This window comes from Schistocerca nitens, chromosome 1 (assembly GCF_023898315.1).
Source record: "Schistocerca nitens isolate TAMUIC-IGC-003100 chromosome 1, iqSchNite1.1, whole genome shotgun sequence".
Taxonomy (NCBI): domain Eukaryota; kingdom Metazoa; phylum Arthropoda; class Insecta; order Orthoptera; family Acrididae; genus Schistocerca; species Schistocerca nitens.
In genome coordinates this window covers 892,149,650-892,169,798 of record NC_064614.1, presented here as the reverse complement: position 1 = coordinate 892,169,798, position 20,149 = coordinate 892,149,650, and the positions used below count along the sequence as shown (strand labels likewise).

General features: G+C 38.8%; 1 protein-coding gene across 3 annotated transcripts in view; it reads right to left on the bottom strand.

Annotated features, from left to right (window-relative positions):
* Positions 1-6,275: 6,275 nt before the first annotated feature.
* LOC126191977 (exocyst complex component 8) overlaps positions 6,276-20,149 on the bottom strand; it is a 124,182-nt gene continuing 110,308 nt past the window's right edge. Inside the window, exons 12-13 of one of the 3 annotated variants that reach the window (XM_049932568.1) lie at positions 17,994-18,184; positions 6,276-6,932 (exon numbers count right to left, since the gene is read on the bottom strand). In XM_049932568.1, the coding sequence (XP_049788525.1) occupies positions 6,723-6,932; positions 17,994-18,184 (401 nt within the window). In that variant the 3' untranslated portion in view covers positions 6,276-6,722. Of the gene's footprint in view, positions 6,933-17,993; positions 18,185-20,149 lie in introns of those variants that run through there. The other 2 variants (XM_049932570.1, XM_049932569.1) reach the window with 2 other exon arrangements.

Genomic DNA, 20,149 nt, shown 5'->3' with positions numbered 1-20,149 from the left:
ATTGTCAGAGGAATCCACTTGCACAAGGATGACCCCCTACCTACTGGCATGACTTCTTACTGTGTGCCACTCAGTTTCATCAAGCTCAGCAGGGGAATCTTCAGTCAAACATGAGAATTCATCTTCCCAATCAAATTATTCAACATTGCTATCATTAAGGACACCTTCTAATTGTTGATTAATTAATATTTTATGTATTACTGTAGCATGTAAAAATAACGGTTATTCCATTATCTAAAGACCAATTTATAATTAGGAAATATGTCTTATGGATAGAGATCCACTTACAAGGACCTTCAGGAAACAGGTTATTTCATAGTAACAAACAAAAGTTAAATAAATTTGAAGTATTTCTCAACATCTAGTATAGTTAGTGAACGATAGGAAAAAAGACAGAATTTCAGTTTAGACACAATAATTATTCACACACCTTTTTGATTTGGAGAAGTAACCACTTCCTGCATATGACCAGCTATACACTGACACATGAATTGTTCCTTAAATGTGCTGCGCCTTGGTTTTAAAATTACGTACTACAAGGCCCACAATCACAGATGATTGGTCTATAAATGGAAAAAATATGCCTATTCACGCAGAAAAAACATAATGTATGAAGGTCCACATATGTGGACCAAGGTAACAAAGAGGTTAAGGTATTTGCTATCAGCCCAGACAGTTTTCCCTTCTCTTTCCTGTTGAGGTGAAGGCCTTGACTAGTATAGTCCCACATACTGACAGAATCAACAGGAACTACACTGATATGAAACTCCATATCTGATCCAAGCAGCAGTTCCACTTCTAAATTAACTCTCCTACCAGAAAAGTTTAAATGAGGACAGTCATGGCATCTCAGAACAATTACAATTCCAACACCAGTATGTCTCATTGTTGTAGCTATCTTTACCAGGTCACCCTCAACTGAGTAATTAGAATCCCTGTCTATGCCGTTGCCCCCCGCCCACTATTACCATGGTGTTTTCTTTTGTATATTATTTGAAAAGTGAACCCACTTGTTTATTTCCCCAATTCCCATGCTGATACAGTCACCCAAATAAAAAACTGCAACAACCCTCACATCATACCCCATAACTAACAGTCCTACAGCATGTCATACACCTCTCACTCATGGCAAACAAACTTTAGCTTTAGTCTAAATTAAACAAGAATAACTTCCAACACTACTTAATTAATACATTAAATTTCATAGACACCTTAGGCCTAAAGTTTGGATACTAATTTAAAACTTCCGGAGAAATAGAAATGATTAAATCTGTACTGTTTATGTGATAAAACAAAAGTAAACAAAGAACTGAGCCTACACTACATGAACTTTTCACTTACTTCTGAAGTTTTCACTTCAGCTACTTACTAGAGAATGAACTGAATAGTGTCTAAGCATACATAAATTGTACTTTATCAATATAATCACGTAACTTACAGTACCGGTATACAATAACTTAAACAAAACCTAATACAAAATTCGTGCCTATGAAATGTTTTCATTTTCCCAAGAAGTACCCGAATAAATGTGAAACCTTCAATTGATAGCTTACAATAGGTATTAATTTACTTATTTATGATGTAATATTGCCTTAATTAATTGTTACTATGCAATTAAACTCTTATCTTTATGAGAGCTCTGAATGCACAGAACTCATGAACCAAAGATGCTACTCACTTTGTTAGTAATTTGTGTAAACCTGATAACTATCAAGCCCTTAATGATTAGGAGGAAACAGAGTTGGTCCTTCAACAGTTTTTCACTATCAGATTTTTTTGTCAAATCTCCTTCTGCCAAGAATTATATTAATTAATAGTGAGAAATTTCTTCTTGTTTTTATTCTTTACAGCTCAAAGTAGCTCTAACCGTTAAAGGAAGAACTGTCATGCTCGAAGGAAGGACATTTCGAAATAAGATTTTAAACTGTAAGACATATGTGGACTCTTACCATAATTTACTTGTGAACTGTAGATTAAAAATAAAGAACTTGCAAAAAGTTAGCAAATTAAGTATATGGGATCTGGATAGTTTGAAAAAATCAAAGGTTGTTGAGAGTTTCAAAGGGAGCATTAAGCAACAGTTGACTGAGACAGGGGAAAGGAATAAAACAGAAAGCAAAAAAAAAAGACAAGGCCTAGTAAAAATCCTTAGAAAATCACAGGAGATATTGAATTTAACTGAAGAAAGGAGAAAATATAACAATTAGAAAATGAAGCAGTTGAAAGGCAATTTAAATCTCTAAAAAGTGAGGCTGACACCTTGTCCAAAACAGCTAAGACGGAATGCTAGAGGAGAAATGTTACGTCTAGAGAGGCATGTATAACCAAGGGAAAGATAGATTCCACCTACAGGAAAATTAAAGAGGTCTTTGGAGAAAAGAGAAGTAGCAGTAAGAATATCAAAATCTCACATGGAAAGCCAGTACTAAGCAAAGAAGGGAAGGTTGAAAGTTAGAAGGAATATATAGAGGGACTATACAAGGGAAATGAAACTGAAGGCAATATTATAGAAAGGGAAGAGGAAGTCAATGAAGATGAGATGGGAGGTATGATACTATGTGAAGAATCTGAAAAAGCACAGGAAGACTTAAGCCAAAACAAATGCTCCTGGTTTAGACCACATTTCCCAGAATGGCTGATATACTTAGGAGAGCCAACCATAACAAAACTATTATACCTGCTGTGCAAGCTCTACAAGACAGGGGAAACATCCTCAGACTTCAACAAGAGTGTGATAATTCCAATTCCAAAGAAAACAGGTACCATCAGGTGAAAATATTACTGAAGTAGGAGTTGGGATCTTCAGCCCAAAGACTGGTCTGATGCAACTCTCCATACTACTCTACCCCGTGCAAGGTTCTTCATCTCTGAATAACTACTGCAACTTGCATCCTTCTGAATCTGCTTACTGTATTCATCTCTTTCTCTCCCTGTAGAATTTTTACCCCCACATTTTCTTCCAACACTAAACTGGTGTTCCCTTGGTGTCTCAGAATGAGTCCTATCAACTGATCCCTTCTACTATTCACATTATGCCAGAAATTCTTTTTCTCTCCAGTTCTATTCAGTACCTCCTCATTATTTACATGATCTACCCATGAATCTTCAGTATTCTTCTGTAGCACCACATTCCAAAAGCATCTATTCTCTTCTTATATAAAATGTTTATCATCCATGTTTCACTTCAATATAGACAAATACCTTCAGAAAATACTTCTAACGCTTACATCTATATTCGACGTTAACAAAATTCTTTTCCAAAACACTTTTCTTGTCATTGCCAGTCTACAATTTATATCTTCTCTACTTCGGTCATCATTAGTTGTTTTGGTGCCCAAATAGCAAAACTCATCGACAACTTTAAATGTCCTGTTTCGCAATCTAATTGTGTCAGCATCACCTGATTTGATTTGACTATTTCCATTACCCTTGTTTTGATTCTGTTGCTGTTCATCTTGTATCCTCCTGCTCTCCCAAGTCCTTTGCTGCCTCCGATAGGATTACAATGTCATCAGCAAACCTCAAAGTTTTTATGTTTTTTCCCTGAACTTTAATTCTTACTCCAAATTTTTCTTTTGTCTCCTTTACTGCTTGCTCAATGTACAGATTGAATAAATCAGCTATAGGTTACAACCCTGGCTCGTTCCCTTCTCAATCACTGCTTCCCTTCTAAGTCTGAAAATTTTTCACCTATCTCACACATCTTGCACACCAGATGAAAGAGTTTTGTCATGGCTGGCTCTCCCAACACTATCAGTAGTTCTGGCAGAATGCCATATCCTCCCAGAGTCTTGTTTCGAATTAGGTTGTTTACTGCTCTGTCATATTCTTCTCACAGTACGGTATTTCCCATCTTCCACTGTTATAATATTGCCTTCACATTCATCTCCCTTGTACACCCCCTCTATATACTCCTTCCACCTTTCAGCCTTCCCTTATTCGCTTAGGGGCTCTTGACATTCATGTGTCTGCTTCTTCTTTCTCCAAAGGCCTCTTTAAGTTTCCTGTAGACAGTTTCTATCCTTCACCTAGTGATATAAGCTTCTAAATCCTTACATTTTTCCTCTAGCACCGGCCGCGGTGGTCTAGCGGTTCTAGGCTTCTAGGCGCTCAGTCAGGAACCGCGCGACTGCTACGGTCGCAGGTTCGAATCCTGCCTCGGGCATGGATGTGTGTGATGTCCTTAGGTTAGTTAGGTTTAAGTAGTTCTAAGTTCTAGGGGACTTATGACCACAGCTGTTGAGTCCCATAGTGCTCAGAGCCATTTGAACCATTTTTTTCCTCTAGCCATTTCTGCTTAATCATTTTGAATTTCCTGTCAGTCTCATTTTTTTAGACATTTGCATTTCCTTTTGCCTACTTCATTTGCTGCATTTTTATATTTTCTCCTCTCATCAATTAAATTCAATATTTCTTATGTTATCCAAGGATTTCTATTAGGCCTTGCCTTTTTACCTATTTGATCCTCTGCTACCCTCATTATTTTATCTCTCAAAGCTATACATTTGTCTTCTCCTGTATTTCTTTCCCCTGTTCTAGTCAATCGTTGCCCTATGCTCCCTCTGAAATTCTCAGCACCTTCCCGTTCTTTCAACGTATCCAGGTCCGATCTCCTTCATTACCGACAGTTTTGCAATTTCTTTAGTTTTAATCTACAGTTCATAACCAATAAATTGCAGTCAGAGTCCACATCTTCCCCAGGAAATGTCTTACAATTTGAAATCTGGTTCCTAAAACTCTGCCTTACCATTACATAATGAATCTGAAAACTTCCAGCGTCTCCACGTCTCTTCCATGTATACAACCTTCTCTCAAGATTCTTAAACTAAGTGTTAGCAATGATTGAATTATGCTCTGTACAAAATTCTACCAAGTGACTTCCTCTTTCATTCCTTTCCTCTGGTCCATATTCATCTACTATTTTTCGTTGTCTTCCTTTTCCTATTATAAAATTCCAGTCCCCCACCACAATTAAATTTTCATCTGCCTTAACTACCTGAATAATTTCTTTTCTTTTATGATACATTTCTTCATTCTCTTCATCTGCGGAGCTAGGCGGCATATAAGCTTTTACATCTGTGGTGGGTGTTGGCTTTGTGTCTATCTCGGCAACACTAACGCATCCACTAAGCTGTTCACTGGAGCTTACCCACATTCCTATTTTCTTACTTATTAGTAAACTTACTCCTGCATTACCCCTGTTTGATTTTTTATTTATAACCCTGTATTCACCTGACCAGAAGTCCTATCCCTCCTGCCGAACTTCAGAAATTCCCACTATGTCTATTACCGAAGTATCAGTTTAATAAGTCATGGTTGTAAATACTGATATGAATTATTTAGAGAAGAATGGAAAAACTTGTAGCCAACCTTGGGGAATATCAGTGTAGGTTCCAGAGAAATGTTGGAATACTCAAGGCAATACTGATCCTATGACTTATCTTAGAAGATAAGCAAATCTGCATTTATAGCTTTTGTAGACTTAGTAACATCTTTGGACAGTATTGACTGGAATCCACTTTCTTAAATTCTGAAGATAGTAGAGGTAAAACATAAAGAACAAAAGGTTATACCTTACTTGTAGCAGAAACCAGATGGCATTCATGAGTCACAGAGCATGAAAGGGAAGCAGTGGTTTAAGGAAGAGAGACAGAGTTGTAGCCTATACCTTTTGATATTCAATATGTACACTGAGCAAGCAATAAAGGAAGCCAATGAAAAAATAGGAGATGGAATTAAAATTCAGCAAGAGAAAACTTTGAGGTTTCCCAATGACATTGTAATTTATGCAGAAAGAGACAAAGAGATGTGTACAGTATGAAGGTTCAAGGTTACCATATGTATTCAGAGATGAAAGCAAAGGATAGAGTAGCATGGAGAGCTGCCTCAAACCAGTCTTCTTACTAAAGACTGCAACACATCTTCTGTAACAGAAGGAAAGATAATTTTTGCTATTATGTTAAAACAGTTGACCAATTCAGAAAAAGCACTTTGTTGAAGTAGATCTTCAAACAGACCTTGCATGAATGATTTTACAGACTTGGCATCTAAATAAAAGTGTGAGAATTAAAATAAGTGTTAAAGCATTTTTTACTATTTTGAGTAGATAAAAGCAACACTGTTGAGTTCTTCCCAAAATTCTTTTATTGTGTAATGAATTGTATAATCTTGTACTATTGTTTTATAAGAGCAATTATGAAATACAAATCAGCAGATGAATGCATTTGAAGTAGATCAAACTAAGAAGGCACTTAATGACCTTTTATATTTCATAACTTTCTGACAGTATGTATCTTAGTGCTATATTCTGATAAATAAATAAAATATACATTTTTTTCAATCCAAAATGTTATGAAAATTATGATATAAATCTTCAAAATTACACATTTATGTACACTGTAAAGAAAACTGCACTTAGTTATCTTTATTTACTACAGTAAATCATAACAGTTCATTTCAGCAGCAACAGCTATCTCCAGTTTGCCAAATATTTACAAATAATAATTATGACAATAATAATTCATACATTCTCTGAGATGTTTTGATTTCTTCATGTTTTGCTTTCTTTCTACATTATAACTGAGCTGTAGCCTGTTATTTCTATGAATGTAAACACACATGCCACTTGCACTGGCACATACAAGTGTACATACTGCTCTATTTCTCAGGGTACCAAAATCAGTTTATAACTTCTCAAAAATTGATAAATACCAAAACTTCTTTCATACAAATTCTGGGGATGTGTATTTTTTGGCTGCCTTACTGCTTGATGATGACATACGAGAGTGTCCTTCACCCTTCAGCCATGAATACTCATCACGTAGAGAAATTAGCCTCGCACAAGGATGACCAATCTTTTCTGCATAACGCTGTTCTACTAATTTCAACAGTGTATCGAAGAGGAACACAGCATTTTTGTGAATGAACTGCCTCTGAAAAATGAGGAAACAGGTACACATCAGAGAGAATCTAAGAAAAAATTCAAATGAGTCAAATTCATGAGCTTGTGAGACATCACAGTGAATCCTGTCAGTACATTTTTTGTTACTGTTAATTAATCAAGACCAGAGAGAGAGAGTGAGTTTGTATGTGCGGAAGGCGATGGGGGTGAGGAACAAAAAAGAGGATGGGAAAGAGGAAAGGGGGAATGTGGGTCATGAACACATTTATACCAACACTCTCTAGCATAAAAAAAAAAAATAAAAAAACCCTTTAACACTAGAAGGCAGTTGTTATTGTTCATTGTCTTCAACTATTGTTCAAATTTAGTTTATCCTCTAGTTGTTGTTGTTGTTGTTGTTGTTGTGGTCTTCAGTCCTGAGACTGGTTTGATGCAGCTCTCCATGCTACCCTATCCTGTGCAAGCTTCTTCATCTCCCAGTACTTACTGCAACCTACATCCTTCTGAATCTGCTTAGTGTATTCATCTCTTGGTCTCCCTCTATGATTTTTACCCTCCACACTGCCCTCCAAAGCTAAACTGATGATCCTTTGATGCCCGAGAACATGTCCTACCAACGGGTCCCTTCTTCTTGTCAAGTTGTGCCACAAACTTCTCTTCTCCCCAATTCTATTCAATACCTCCTCATTAGTTATGTGATCTACCCATCTAATCTTCAGCATTCTTCTGTAGCACCACATTTTGAAAGCTTCTATTCTCTTCTTGTCCAAACTATTTATCGTCCATGTTTCACTTCCATACATGGCTACACTCCATACAAATAGTTTCAGAAACGACTTCCTGACACTTAAATCAATACTCGATGTTAACAAATTTCTCTTATTCAGAAACGCTTTCCTTGCCATTGCCAATCTACATTTTATATCTTCTCTACTTCGACCATCGTCAGTTATTTTGCTCCCCAAATAACAAAACTCCTTTACTACTTTAAGTGTCTCATTTCCTAATCTAATTCCCTCAGCATCACCTGAGCTAATTCGACTACATTCCATTGTCCTCATTTTGCTTTTGTTGATGTTCATCTTATATCCTCCTTTCAAGACAGTGTCCATTCCATTCAACTGCTCTTCCAAGTCCTTTGCTGTCACTGACAGAATTACAATGTCACTGGCGAACCTCAAAGTTTTTATTTTTTCTCCGTGGATTTTAATTCCTACTCCAAATTTTTCTTTTGTTTCCTTTACTGCTTGCTCAATATACAGACTGAATAACATCGGGGAGAGACTAAAACCCTGTCTCACTCCCTTCCCAACCACTGCTTACCTTTCATGCCCCTCGACTTTTATAACTGCCATCTGCTTTCTGTACAAATTGTAAATAGCCTTTCGCTCTCTGTATTTTACCCCTGCCACCTTTAGAATTTGAAAGAGAATATTCCAGTCAACATTGTCAAAAGCTTTCTCTAACTCTACAAATGCTAGAAATGTAGGTTTGCCTTTCCTAAATATTTCTTCTAAGATAAGTCGTAAGGTCAGTATTGCCTCACGTGTTCCAATATTTCTATGGAATCCAAACTAATCTTCCCCGAGGTCGGCTTCTACAAGTTTTTCCATTCATCTATAAAGAATTCGTGTTAGTATTTTGCAGCTGTGACTTATTAAATTGATAGTTCGGTAATTTTCACATCTGTCACCTCCTGCTTTCTTTGGGATTGGAATTATTATGTTATTCTTGAGGTCTGAGGGTATTTCACCTGTCTCATACATCTTGCTCACCAGATGGTAGAGTTTTGTCAGGACTGGCTCTCCCAAGGCCGTCAGTAGTTCTAATGGAATGTTGTCTACTCCCGGGGCCTTGTTTCGACTCAGGTCTTTCAGTGCTCTGTCAAACTCTTCAAGCAGTATCATATCTCCCATTTCATTTTCATCTACATCCTCTTCCATTTCCACAATATTGTCCTCAAGTAAGGCGCCCTTGTATAGACCCTCTATATACTCCTTCCACCTTTCTGCTTTCCCTTCTTTGCTTAGAACTGGGTTTCCATCTGAGCTCTTGATATTCATACAAGTGGTTCTCTTTTCTCCAAAGGTCTCTTTAATTTTCTTGTAGGCAGTATCTATCTTACCCCTCGTGAGACAAGCCTCTACAGCCTTACATTTGTTCTCTAGCCATCCCTGCTTAGCCATGTTGAACTTCCTGTCGATCTCATTTTTGAGACGTTTGTATTCCTTTTTGCCAGCTTCATTTACTGCATTTTTGTATTTTCTCCTTTCATCAATTAAATTCAATATCTCTTCTGTTACCCAAGGATTTCTACTAGCCCTCGTCTTTTTCCCTACTTGATCCTCTGCTGCCTTCACTACTTCATCCCTCAGAGCTACCCATTCTTCTTCTACTGTACTTCTTTCCCCCATTCCTGTCAATTTTTCCCTTATGCTCTCCCTGAAACTCTGTACAACCTCTGGTTTAGTCAGGTTATCCAGGTCCCATCTCCTTAAATTCCCACCTTTTTGCAGTTTCTTCAGTTTTAATCTACAGTCCATAACCAATAAATTGTGGTCAGAGTCCACATCTGCCCCTAGAAATGTCTTACAATTTAAAACCTGGCTCCTAAATCTCTGTCTTACCATTATATAATCTATCTGCTAACTTCTAGTATCTCCAGGATTCTTCCATGTATACAGCCTTCTATTACGATTCTTGAACCAAGTGTTAGCTATGATTAAGTTTTGCTCTGTGCAAAATTCTATCAGTCAGCTTCCACTTTCATTTTTTGCCCCCAATCCATATCCACCTACTACGTTTCCTTCTCTCCCTTTTCCTACTGACGAATTCCAGTCACCCATGAATATTAAATTTTCATCTCCCTTCACTCCCTGAATAATTTCTTTTATTTCATCATACATTTCATCAATTTCTTCATCATCTGCAGCGCTAATTGGCATATAAACTTATACTACTGTAGTAGGCGTGGGCTTCGTGTCTATCTTGGCCACAATAATGCATTCACTATGCTGTTTGTAGTAGCTTACGTGTGCTCCTATTTTTCTATTCATTATTAAACCTACTCCTGCATTACCCCTATTTGATTTTGTATTTATAACCCTGTATTCACCTGACCAAAAGTCTTGTTCCTCCTGCCACCGAACTTCACTAATTCCCACTATATCTAACTTTAACCTATCCATTTTCCTTTTTAAATTTTCTATCCTACCTGCCCGATTAAGGGATCTGACATTCCACGCTCCAATCCGTAGAATGCCAGTTTTCTTTCTCCTGATCCTCTAGTACAGATAATGATTTGGTATCTTTTTAATATACATACAAATTGATATTTCATCACAAACAAAAACTGATGTTTGATTTCCTACATAATAATATTGGGACAGATCAGGTTTGATGCAACAAACACAGCTTTGACATATCTGTAATGTACACTCAGCAACATTTACAACATATCAGTTGAGTAGTACAACTGCACTTGAATAGCAAAAGGTAAAGACAAATAATGGAATGAGCCTATACACATGAGGCAATGAGCAATTGAAAGGCACATAAACAAGATTAAATTACATAAGATTGACTTTTTGTTACATAGATGCATTGTTAAGACATCATCAAGTATCTAGATCATATCATAAAAGAAGAGTACAGAATAGATATTTACAAAAAAATGTTATACACTAAACTGTTCCTTCCAAAGATTGTAAATTAAATAGTCCCAATGAATGTGAAACAGGTCAAAACAATCTAACACTCAACAAACCTGCCACAGAACTTGTAAATGTATAATACACGTAGCTGCATAACATAATTCTTGGGCTATTATATCCGTGCATCATCAAACAGAAAATCAGTTTCCAACACATATTTTCATTAATCACATTACTGTACTGAAAATGTGCAAAAGTTAAATTGTCCATAAAAGTCACATCTGATGTTATTAACAACAGATATATCAATTGGTTGTACCAGTAAATTTGTTAATGGAGTAGGAGGAGTTGGCCACTTAAACTGAACTTTTTAGTAGCTGAACTTTTTACGTCTGCTGGTAAATTATTGAAAATCATGTGTTCCTCTGACAAAGTGGCTTTAAATCTTAATGGAGATTATTGTTATTTCTAGCAGAGTTGTTGGTTTGAAAAAAGCATACACTCCTGGAAATGGAAAAAAGAACACATTGACACCGGTGTGTCAGACCCACCATACTTGCTCCGGACACTGCGAGAGGGCTGTACAAGCAATGATCACACGCACGGCACAGCGGACACACCAGGAACCGCGGTGTTGGCCGTCGAATGGCGCTAGCTGCGCAGCATTTGTGCACCGCCGCCGTCAGTGTCAGCCAGTTTGCCGTGGCATACGGAGCTCCATCGCAGTCTTTAACACTAGTAGCATGCCGCGACAGCGTGGACGTGAACCGTATGTGCAGTTGACGGACTTTGAGCGAGGGCGTATAGTGGGCATGCGGGAGGCCGGGTGGACGTACCGCCGAATTGCTCAACACGTGGGGCGTGAGGTCTCCACAGTACATCGATGTTGTCGCCAGTGGTCGGCGGAAGGTGCACGTGCCCGTCGACCTGGGACCGGACCGCAGCGACGCACGGATGCACGCCAAGACCGTAGGATCCTACGCAGTGCCGTAGGGGACCGCACCGCCACTTCCCAGCAAATTAGGGACACTGTTGCTCCTGGGGTATCGGCGAGGAGCATTCGCAACCGTCTCCATGAAGCTGGGCTACGGTCCCGCACACCGTTAGGCCGTCTTCCGCTCACGCACCAACATCGTGCAGCCCGCCTCCAGTGGTGTCGCGACAGGCGCGAATGGAGGGACGAATGGAGACGTGTCGTCTTCAGCGATGAGAGTCGCTTCTGCCTTGGTGCCAATGATGGTCGTATGCGTGTTTGGCGCCGTGCAGGTGAGCGCCACAATCAGGACTGCATACGACCGAGGCACACAGGGCCAACACCCGGCATCATGGTGTGGGGAGCGATCTCCTACACTGGCCGTACACCACTGGTGATCGTCGAGGGGACACTGAATAGTGCACGGTACATCCAAACCGTCATTGAACCCATCGTTCTACCATTCCCAGACCGGCAAGGGAACTTGCTGTTCCAACAGGACAATGCACGTCCGCATGTATCCCGTGCCACCCAACGTGCTCTAGAAGGTGTAAGTCAACTACCCTGGCCAGCAAGATCTCCGGATCTGTCCCCCATTGAGCATGTTTGGGACTGGATGAAGCGTCGTCTCACGCGGTCTGCACATCCAGCACGAACGCTGGTCCAACTGAGGCGCCAGGTGGAAATGGCATGGCAAGCCGTTCCACAGGACTACATCCAGCATCTCTACTATCGTCTCCATGGGAGAATAGCAGCCTGCATTGCTGCGAAAGATGGATATACACTGTACTAGTGCCGACATTGTGCATGCTCTGTTGCCTGTGTCTATGTGCCTGTGGTTCTGTCAGTGTGATCATGTGATGTATCTGACCCCAGGAATGTGTCAATAAAGTTTCCCCTTCCTGGGACAATGAATTCACGGTGTTCTTATTTCAATTTCCAGGAGTGTATATTATTTACAACAAATTTCATAAAGCAATAAACATATTGGGAAACCGTAGTTAGTAGCCCCTGTTTCCTGAACAAGACCTGCAGGACTATTTTGAGTTCATATTACATTCTAATGTAATTGGATGGATAAAAAAATCTACTCATCAAGCAACGGTAGGAGCACAGACACGTAGAAAAGGTTTTATTTGTGCAAGCGTTCAGAGCCGGTGGCTCCTTCTTGCAGTAGATGACTTTCCTTCTCATCCCATCCGGTAAGTCTCCCCTGACCTGGGGTTCTGGGTGACTCTTCCAAACTCTACCCCTTCTTCTAAACCTCTCCAGTCCTTTTCCTTCACCTCCCTTCTTTCCCCTTCAACCTTTCTGCTGGAAGAATGAGCCACTGGCTCTGAAAGCTTGCACAAATAAAACAAGTAAAATCTTTTTTATGTGTGTGTGTTCTCCTGCCACTGTTTGGTGAGTAAGTTTTTTTATCTATCCAATTACATTATATTGCTAAAAATTAATTATTTCCATTGCCATATTACACTCTTTCTTGGCTTGATGAGTTACTCCCAAAAAATGACCCCAAATGACATTATGGAATGAAAGTAACTGAAGTATACTATATTTTTCATTTCTTACAATATCTACATTGCAAATAAAGATTTGTTTAGGCAGTTCTGTAGCACACTATTCCCAGCGGAACACAGTATCAAGTTGTAAGAACAACAGCTCAGCTTTCAGCTTGTATACTACTTCAAGGCATGGCAAAGAGTGATCAGAAAATGTACTTATGGGTGCATATGTGCCTGCGAGCTATGCTCCAAAGAAAATGATAAGTTCAAGGCTGAGATTCAGTTTCATGATTACGTGCTTATACACCATTAAACTCATCCTCTGTACAATGAGTGATGACCTTTACTAGTTCTATTGCTTGAACTAGAGATAAGTAAATATAGTTGCCAGTGGAGTGCTAAGGGAGAGAATGAATACTCCAGTTCTTCTTCATATGGAGATAGATAAATACAAGAAACAGAAAATAAAAGACTGATGGTATGGAGAAAGGAAAGTCATTCCAAACTTTGGATCAAAAGAGACTCACAGTTAGAAATTTGTCAGACTATTAGTTGAGCAAAGATAAATGATAGAAATAAACGGTCTCAGGGTGATGCACTTTCTCTTGATTACTAAGGGTAAAAATAAATAATGAAATGTGTCTATACAAACTGTAGTGACTATGATACATAACTAGATAATTTTTTTAACTGACTAATATAAATATGGACACCTTAGCAGCTTTTGCAGGAGGGGGGAGTGTACATGTCAGCTTGTCATTGGTGGAGAAGTAATGAGACAAATTCAAGCAGCACTTTTTTGTAGTAAATCATGAGTGGTTATAATTCAAGCAGCACTTTTTTGTAGTAAATCATGAGTGCTTATAATGTTAGATTTAAGATCAAGAAAGACTAAAACAGTTGGTATTAACCACAGACTGTAAATACCAGCTGTATATGATTTTCTCAGTCATGCGAGAGTTAAAAATATTAACATGACAAGGAGGCTGAACACCAACTATGGGGATGCTCCTTGGTCGGAGAAGGAGTGGAGCAGAGCAATGCCATGAGTGTCCTTATGAAGGAAGGTTGCTTGTTAATGTAGCATGATACAAGGCCAGCAATCTGAAGCAGCGACTGACACATCAGCAAGCTGCAACAACGCATGCCACCACCCAAAAACGCAGTCCAGCGGGCCATCTCCAGCTGCCATTGTTGGCGAGATATCTGCTGTCAGTTTGGGAGACTGCAGTTAGAAACATGAGGTAAGTCGACATGTAAGCCTAGGCTGTTTAACGGAGAGTCCCAGCCATAAATATGCAGCAATTTCATGGGACATTGCTACTGTATTTCAGAAAGGACTGTAAATGAATACGGTTTCTGGGTAACTATCTAACAGCAGCCATTAACTATGTGAAACAGGTTCAGAAACAATTCCAATTGTTCATGGAAACATAATTTTCATAAGCAGTGTTTTGAACTTCTGATTTTTCTTTCACCAAAGACTAAAACATTGCAGACTCTAAACATTTTTCTTATCAAACTCTGAGCAGGGGGTAAGATAAGACAGATAGAGCACTGCCTAATGCCATGGCCTTGAAAGCAGCTTCAAGTACGTGGATAGTATAAGTACCGACAACTGCAGTCGCAGTCAATCACTCGAAAAGTTACATCTCTCTAGTAGCATGTTGCTGGATCCATAATTACTCACAGTAGCATTTCTTTAAGTAGCAATTTTATTAGTAAATTCAGTAACAGCTTTTGTTACTGTTGTTATCATTATATAAATGTGAGCTTGACTTCTTCCAAGAAGTTGAGACTTGTATTTCGTCACTGCTGTTCTGCAGACCTTGAGTTGAATGGGAGGAGGTGGCAGCAGTCTACAGAAAGTGTTACACAGCAAATAGTTAGCCGTGGCCAATGATGTGGCATGTGGACACCATGAAAGGGAAAGTTTGGCCATCTGGCCAACTTGTGACAGTCAGTGAAGTGACAATGGAGGGCCAGTTGGCTCTTTAAAGCTCATCTTCCAGGCATTACAACATTTTATGGGGAACACACAACTGTAGGAACCACGATTCTTGCTATAGGCAGAGACTAATGCAAAATTTGATAGCTGCAACCAATAAAAAAATGAGTGAAGGCAGTTTGAGGCTATTATGATGTGGAGCAGCAGAGTGGGTGCAACAGCAAGTTCAAGTAGTAGAGAGCGTCATCTGTAGTAAATGCTAACAGAAGCTTCACTGTATCAAAATGTTCAAAGTAAAGAATCAATTTGGTTAGGCAGACTGACAGTGTTCTTGTCGATAAGCCACCAAGACCTGAACACGAGTTGAGATAAAACACAAGATTTTAATCGATAGAGTGATGGGACCTTGACTTAACTAACCTTTGTCAATTATTGTACCAACTTAGCCTCACTTCCACTTTTATTATCATTGATTCTCATCATTAGTGCCATCAATGGTGCAATCTGTTGTTTTTTCCCCATTCATCTTGCTTTTAATACTACTGTGGACAGATTATTCTAGCTCCGTTTAGCGAGATTCTTTTCCTGTCACAACTCGGCTACTTGACAATTGCTGCAAACCCTGCTGGCCTTGGTCACAAAATCTCCATTTTCCCTGAAGCTACCTGCCATTTTCACTTCCTCAAACCAGCACTTCCTCTCCCTGACACATTTCTTATGGTTTGTTCCCTTGCCAGCCCTGACCCAGAGCCAGAAGTATCCATCAGCAGCATCCTCACAAGTCATAGTGCTGAATGCACTGAATTCCATGTCGCACATTCAAATGTTGAATATCAGTCAGCTCATCTCGACAAGTTTAGTAATTTATATCAAGACATAGACACCCATTTAATACTTATCTCAGAGACCTGGTTAAAACCAAGTATTCCCATGAGTTTGGTAAATCTAGATGGCTGCATCTTTCTAAGACATGACAGGTGTAACCGAGAGGGGGTTGTAGCAGGGTGTACACACACACACACACACACACACACACACTGATTTATCAGTTACTATGCTCAAACAGCCAAAAATAGTGGAGACAAAGAAGTGGAATATACGTTCACTGAGATCAAACCCCTTTACAGAAAGTGCCTCATATGTCCTCTACAAATCTCATTTTAACAAGGTGGATTTGCCTGTTTGGAAACTGTGGACAGCACATCAGTCACCCACAACAGGAAGCCAGCGGCCCCTGGCAGATGAATAGAATACCCTTTATATTGTCTTGCACTAGTTATGGCCAGTCCCTCTTGTACAAATTACTAAATGATCATGTTCAGTTGTTGTTATGCTGTCATACTGTGACTCAGATGAAGGTTGTTGGCTCCTTATAACAGTGTTTCTTATTGTGTTCAGAGTTAGAGCATCCCTCTTTTGCGTTCATAAGTCCAGCTTTATTTTATTATGACAGGAAAATGTTGGCTGTCATGCCATATCTTTCATTTTATTTTTATTTTTTTATTTTTATTTATTTATTTTTTGCCTAATTCACTCTTATTTTTTGCCACATTTGTTATTCTTTTTCTATCGGTGTTATTTTTTGCTAGGTTCTTTGTTACTTTTACAAATTGGTTGCTTTTTTCCAAATCTGGTGTTAGTTTTTGCCAAATTGGGCAAAATTTGGCATATTTATTTGACAAGATTTGGTGCATTTTCAGTGTTGTTTTTGAGAAATAGTGCAATTTTTTGCCATGTTTGGTGACTCTTCTTACCAAACTTGGGGTTAATTTCCACCAGATTTGGGGCTTCCAACTCCCCCCCCCCCCCCCCAAACGTTTTGTTATTCGGTGGTCAAATTTTGTGTTACTTTTCCACAAAATCAGAGTCTTCATGCCAAAATTGGTGTTATATTCTTTGTCAAATTCAAGTGTTACTTTTTGCCATTTTTGGTTTTCTTTCCTTTCCTTGCCCCCCCCCCCCCCCCTCCAATCTCTCTCTGTTTCCTGTTTTCTTCAAAATTTGTTGTTTTAATTCAGCATTTTTTGCACAATTCATTCTCATTTTTCCTGTCAAAGTTGATGTTAGTTTTTCCCCAAATTTAGTGGCCTTTTTTATCAAACTCAATGTTATTTTTGCCAAATTTGGTGTTGGCTTTTTTCACGCATTTGGTGTTCTTTTGTCTAATTTGCTGTCATTTATTTTGTCATATTCAGTGTTGTTTATTTTATTATAATCTGTGTCATTTATTTTTACAAATTCGGTGTTTTTTGATCAAATTCAATGTTTTTGTAAAATTCGATATTGTTTTCTGCCAAATTCCGTGTTTTGACCAAATTCTGTTTTTCTTTGGCCAAATTCTGTGTTATTTTCAGTGGCACATCTATTTTTGTTACACAGGAAACAAACTGAAAGTTTAAGATTATGCAGGAAACTCATACTTGAGAAGATTAGAAGTCAAATTGCAGTTTTAACATTCAATAATTATCATCATTTACAAATACAGGTATGAGGACACTTACATTCGTGTATGGCAAAATTACAAATTTCACAATATCTCTTAAAAATTGTTGACTTCACTTTGTTTTGCTAAAGCCGATAATTCTGTGTTATTCCTTGCTTTATCACTTTTGTTAAATTTTCCTGTCCCTAGACATGAGCAGTAAATCTTAAGCCGGTATCCCAACAGGCAGAAGTAGTACTCAGCTTACTACAGCAGTTCCCAGTGATATGTCCAAATATTTATTTACATCCTTGGATTCTTATCTTTCTAGTGACTACGTCACAAGACCTATAAACCAAAGGAAACTAAGGGTTGGAATATAAACAATATTAGGAAAAGGATTGCTACTCACTGTAAAGATGACAGTGAAAAGACTGTTACACATTTAACTTTCGGCCAAGGCCTTCTTCAAAAGTGAGCACATCTCATGCACATATAACAGCATTCACAGGCAACAATCTAAGGTCAAAATTCCAGAAACAAGATTGCAGATAAAGGTGCACTGACATATATGAGAAAATCTACTCATACCTCAGCACGGAGCTTGTCACTGGCCACTGAAGCTTCCACATGTTTGAGCTGTGCTTGAAACACGTCGCCTAAAATTTCATCGACAGTGTGCTGGAGCTCAGGGGTGGACAGCCTCAGGCAGTCATCCAGTAGTGGCAGGTAGAGCTTAGTGAACGCTACAGTGCTACTGGTTAAATTAACCCAGCACTCACCTAAGTAAACAGAAATTACATCAAAATTTGTCAGAGTAATAGCAAACCATGAAACATTTATAGATCAGCTAGCTGACATAAACATGAAGCTGCAAATTATGCATTTTATCACAAAAGCAACATCAGTTCTCCACCAGTCATTCAAATGCTACATTCCATCATATTTACATAATTAAATGTGCAGTCTCCATCCATGTAACATGAACAACAATAATTTCCCAATATGACCACATAATGTAGGCTTTCACACCTGGCATTTGTGTCCTTGGTGATTTTTGTTTTATCGGACAAAAATTATATGAGCAAAGCAATGGTGTGGGTATGGGGAACCTACTCAGTATAGCTGTAATGAATTTCTGTATGGAAACTTCTTGAAGAATCTGCCCTTCACACTGTCAAAAAGAACTATTCTTGTTGGTTTTGATATGTTGATGATACTTTTGTTATATGGCCTAATGGATAAAGAGAACACTTGGAATTTCTAAATTTTCTTAATGATGTTAGTTATAAAGTTCACTAAAGAAAAAGACAAAGAAGGCAAAATTTCATTTTTTTATGTAAAGGTACTTAGAAAATTGAACAGAACTTTAGGGCACAAAATTTACAGAAAGCCGATTAACACAATTAGATATGTTCAATAAACTCCAATCATTGTCACAAATAGAAAAGAGGAGGGATCAAAACATTCGTGGATGTTTCTGACACAATCTGTGATCCGCAGTACTTGGAGGAAGAGCTTGATCATTTATCAACAACTTTTTGAAAAATGGCTACTCTAACCAACATATAAATAGGGCCAACATCCTAAAAAATATGAAACTTCTGGTGAAAAACAATCAACTAAACAAGAAGTTTTCCTCACATTTGTAAAAAAGTCACAAATTTCATGAGTAAAGCAATAAAAAAGACGCAGTATTGACAACCAACAACAAAAATGTGAATATTTGAACACTGCAAAGGATCTACTCTTGCCACTTGCCACAGCACGAATATAAAAAAAAGCCTCTTGTGCTTGTGGTCAATTGTACGTGAGAACTACTAAAAGAAGCATTAACACTCATCTTAAGGAACACGACAACAAACTGTCATCTGGGAAAAATGCCTAAACTGGCAGCAGCAGATCATTCACTGGGACCAAGAAACCAACACATTCTTCTCTCCAATACTATGATTTTAACAACATCCATTTGTATGCTAAGATGTACAGAGAGGCCACAGAAATTCAAAAGTACATAAACAACCTTAACAGAAGAGAAGACTGACTGAAATCACACAAGACGTGGGCATTGGTACTGCACCTACCCTTCCCCATTGAAAGCTACATAACACACGTCACTCAGAGTCAAATATCCTACCCTGTACGACGCTTATTACAATAATTCAGTATTTCCTCTTTTTCCGTCATAAATGAAGATGTTGAGAATGAAGACAATAGTGCTGTCAAGGAAATAATGACGATGACAGGATTGCAGACAACCACCACCTCGTTTATAGTGCGTGAAGAACTGGCTGAGCGGGAGACGATGATGCCAAATGCTGTCAAGCAGCGAAGCGCTGATTGCGTTATGTTGCAATGCACCATTCGTCCCGTTACTGACTCCGTTAATTGAACACGTCCCGGACATACAATTTCTGAACTGTTAAGAAAGCGTACCACTGCTCAGAGGCAGCCAAACACGAAGCCTTAATTAGAAGAGTACTGAGCCACCCATGACAAGAAGCAGCGCAAAGGAAAAAAAAGGAGGAAGCTGCCGGTAATTGAAAGCGGACAGCTCGGCTCGGCGAATTAGATTTATTAACAGCACTGGGACCAACGTGATCAGAGGTAAATTGCACATGTCAGCAGGCGACGGACGTCTGGCCACGCGTACGAGACTGCACCGATGCCACGAGACACTTTTTGCGTCGCCGAGTCCAGTTTCTAGGCAAGCGACGTCACGGGCGTGATGTCAGCGCGCGGATGAC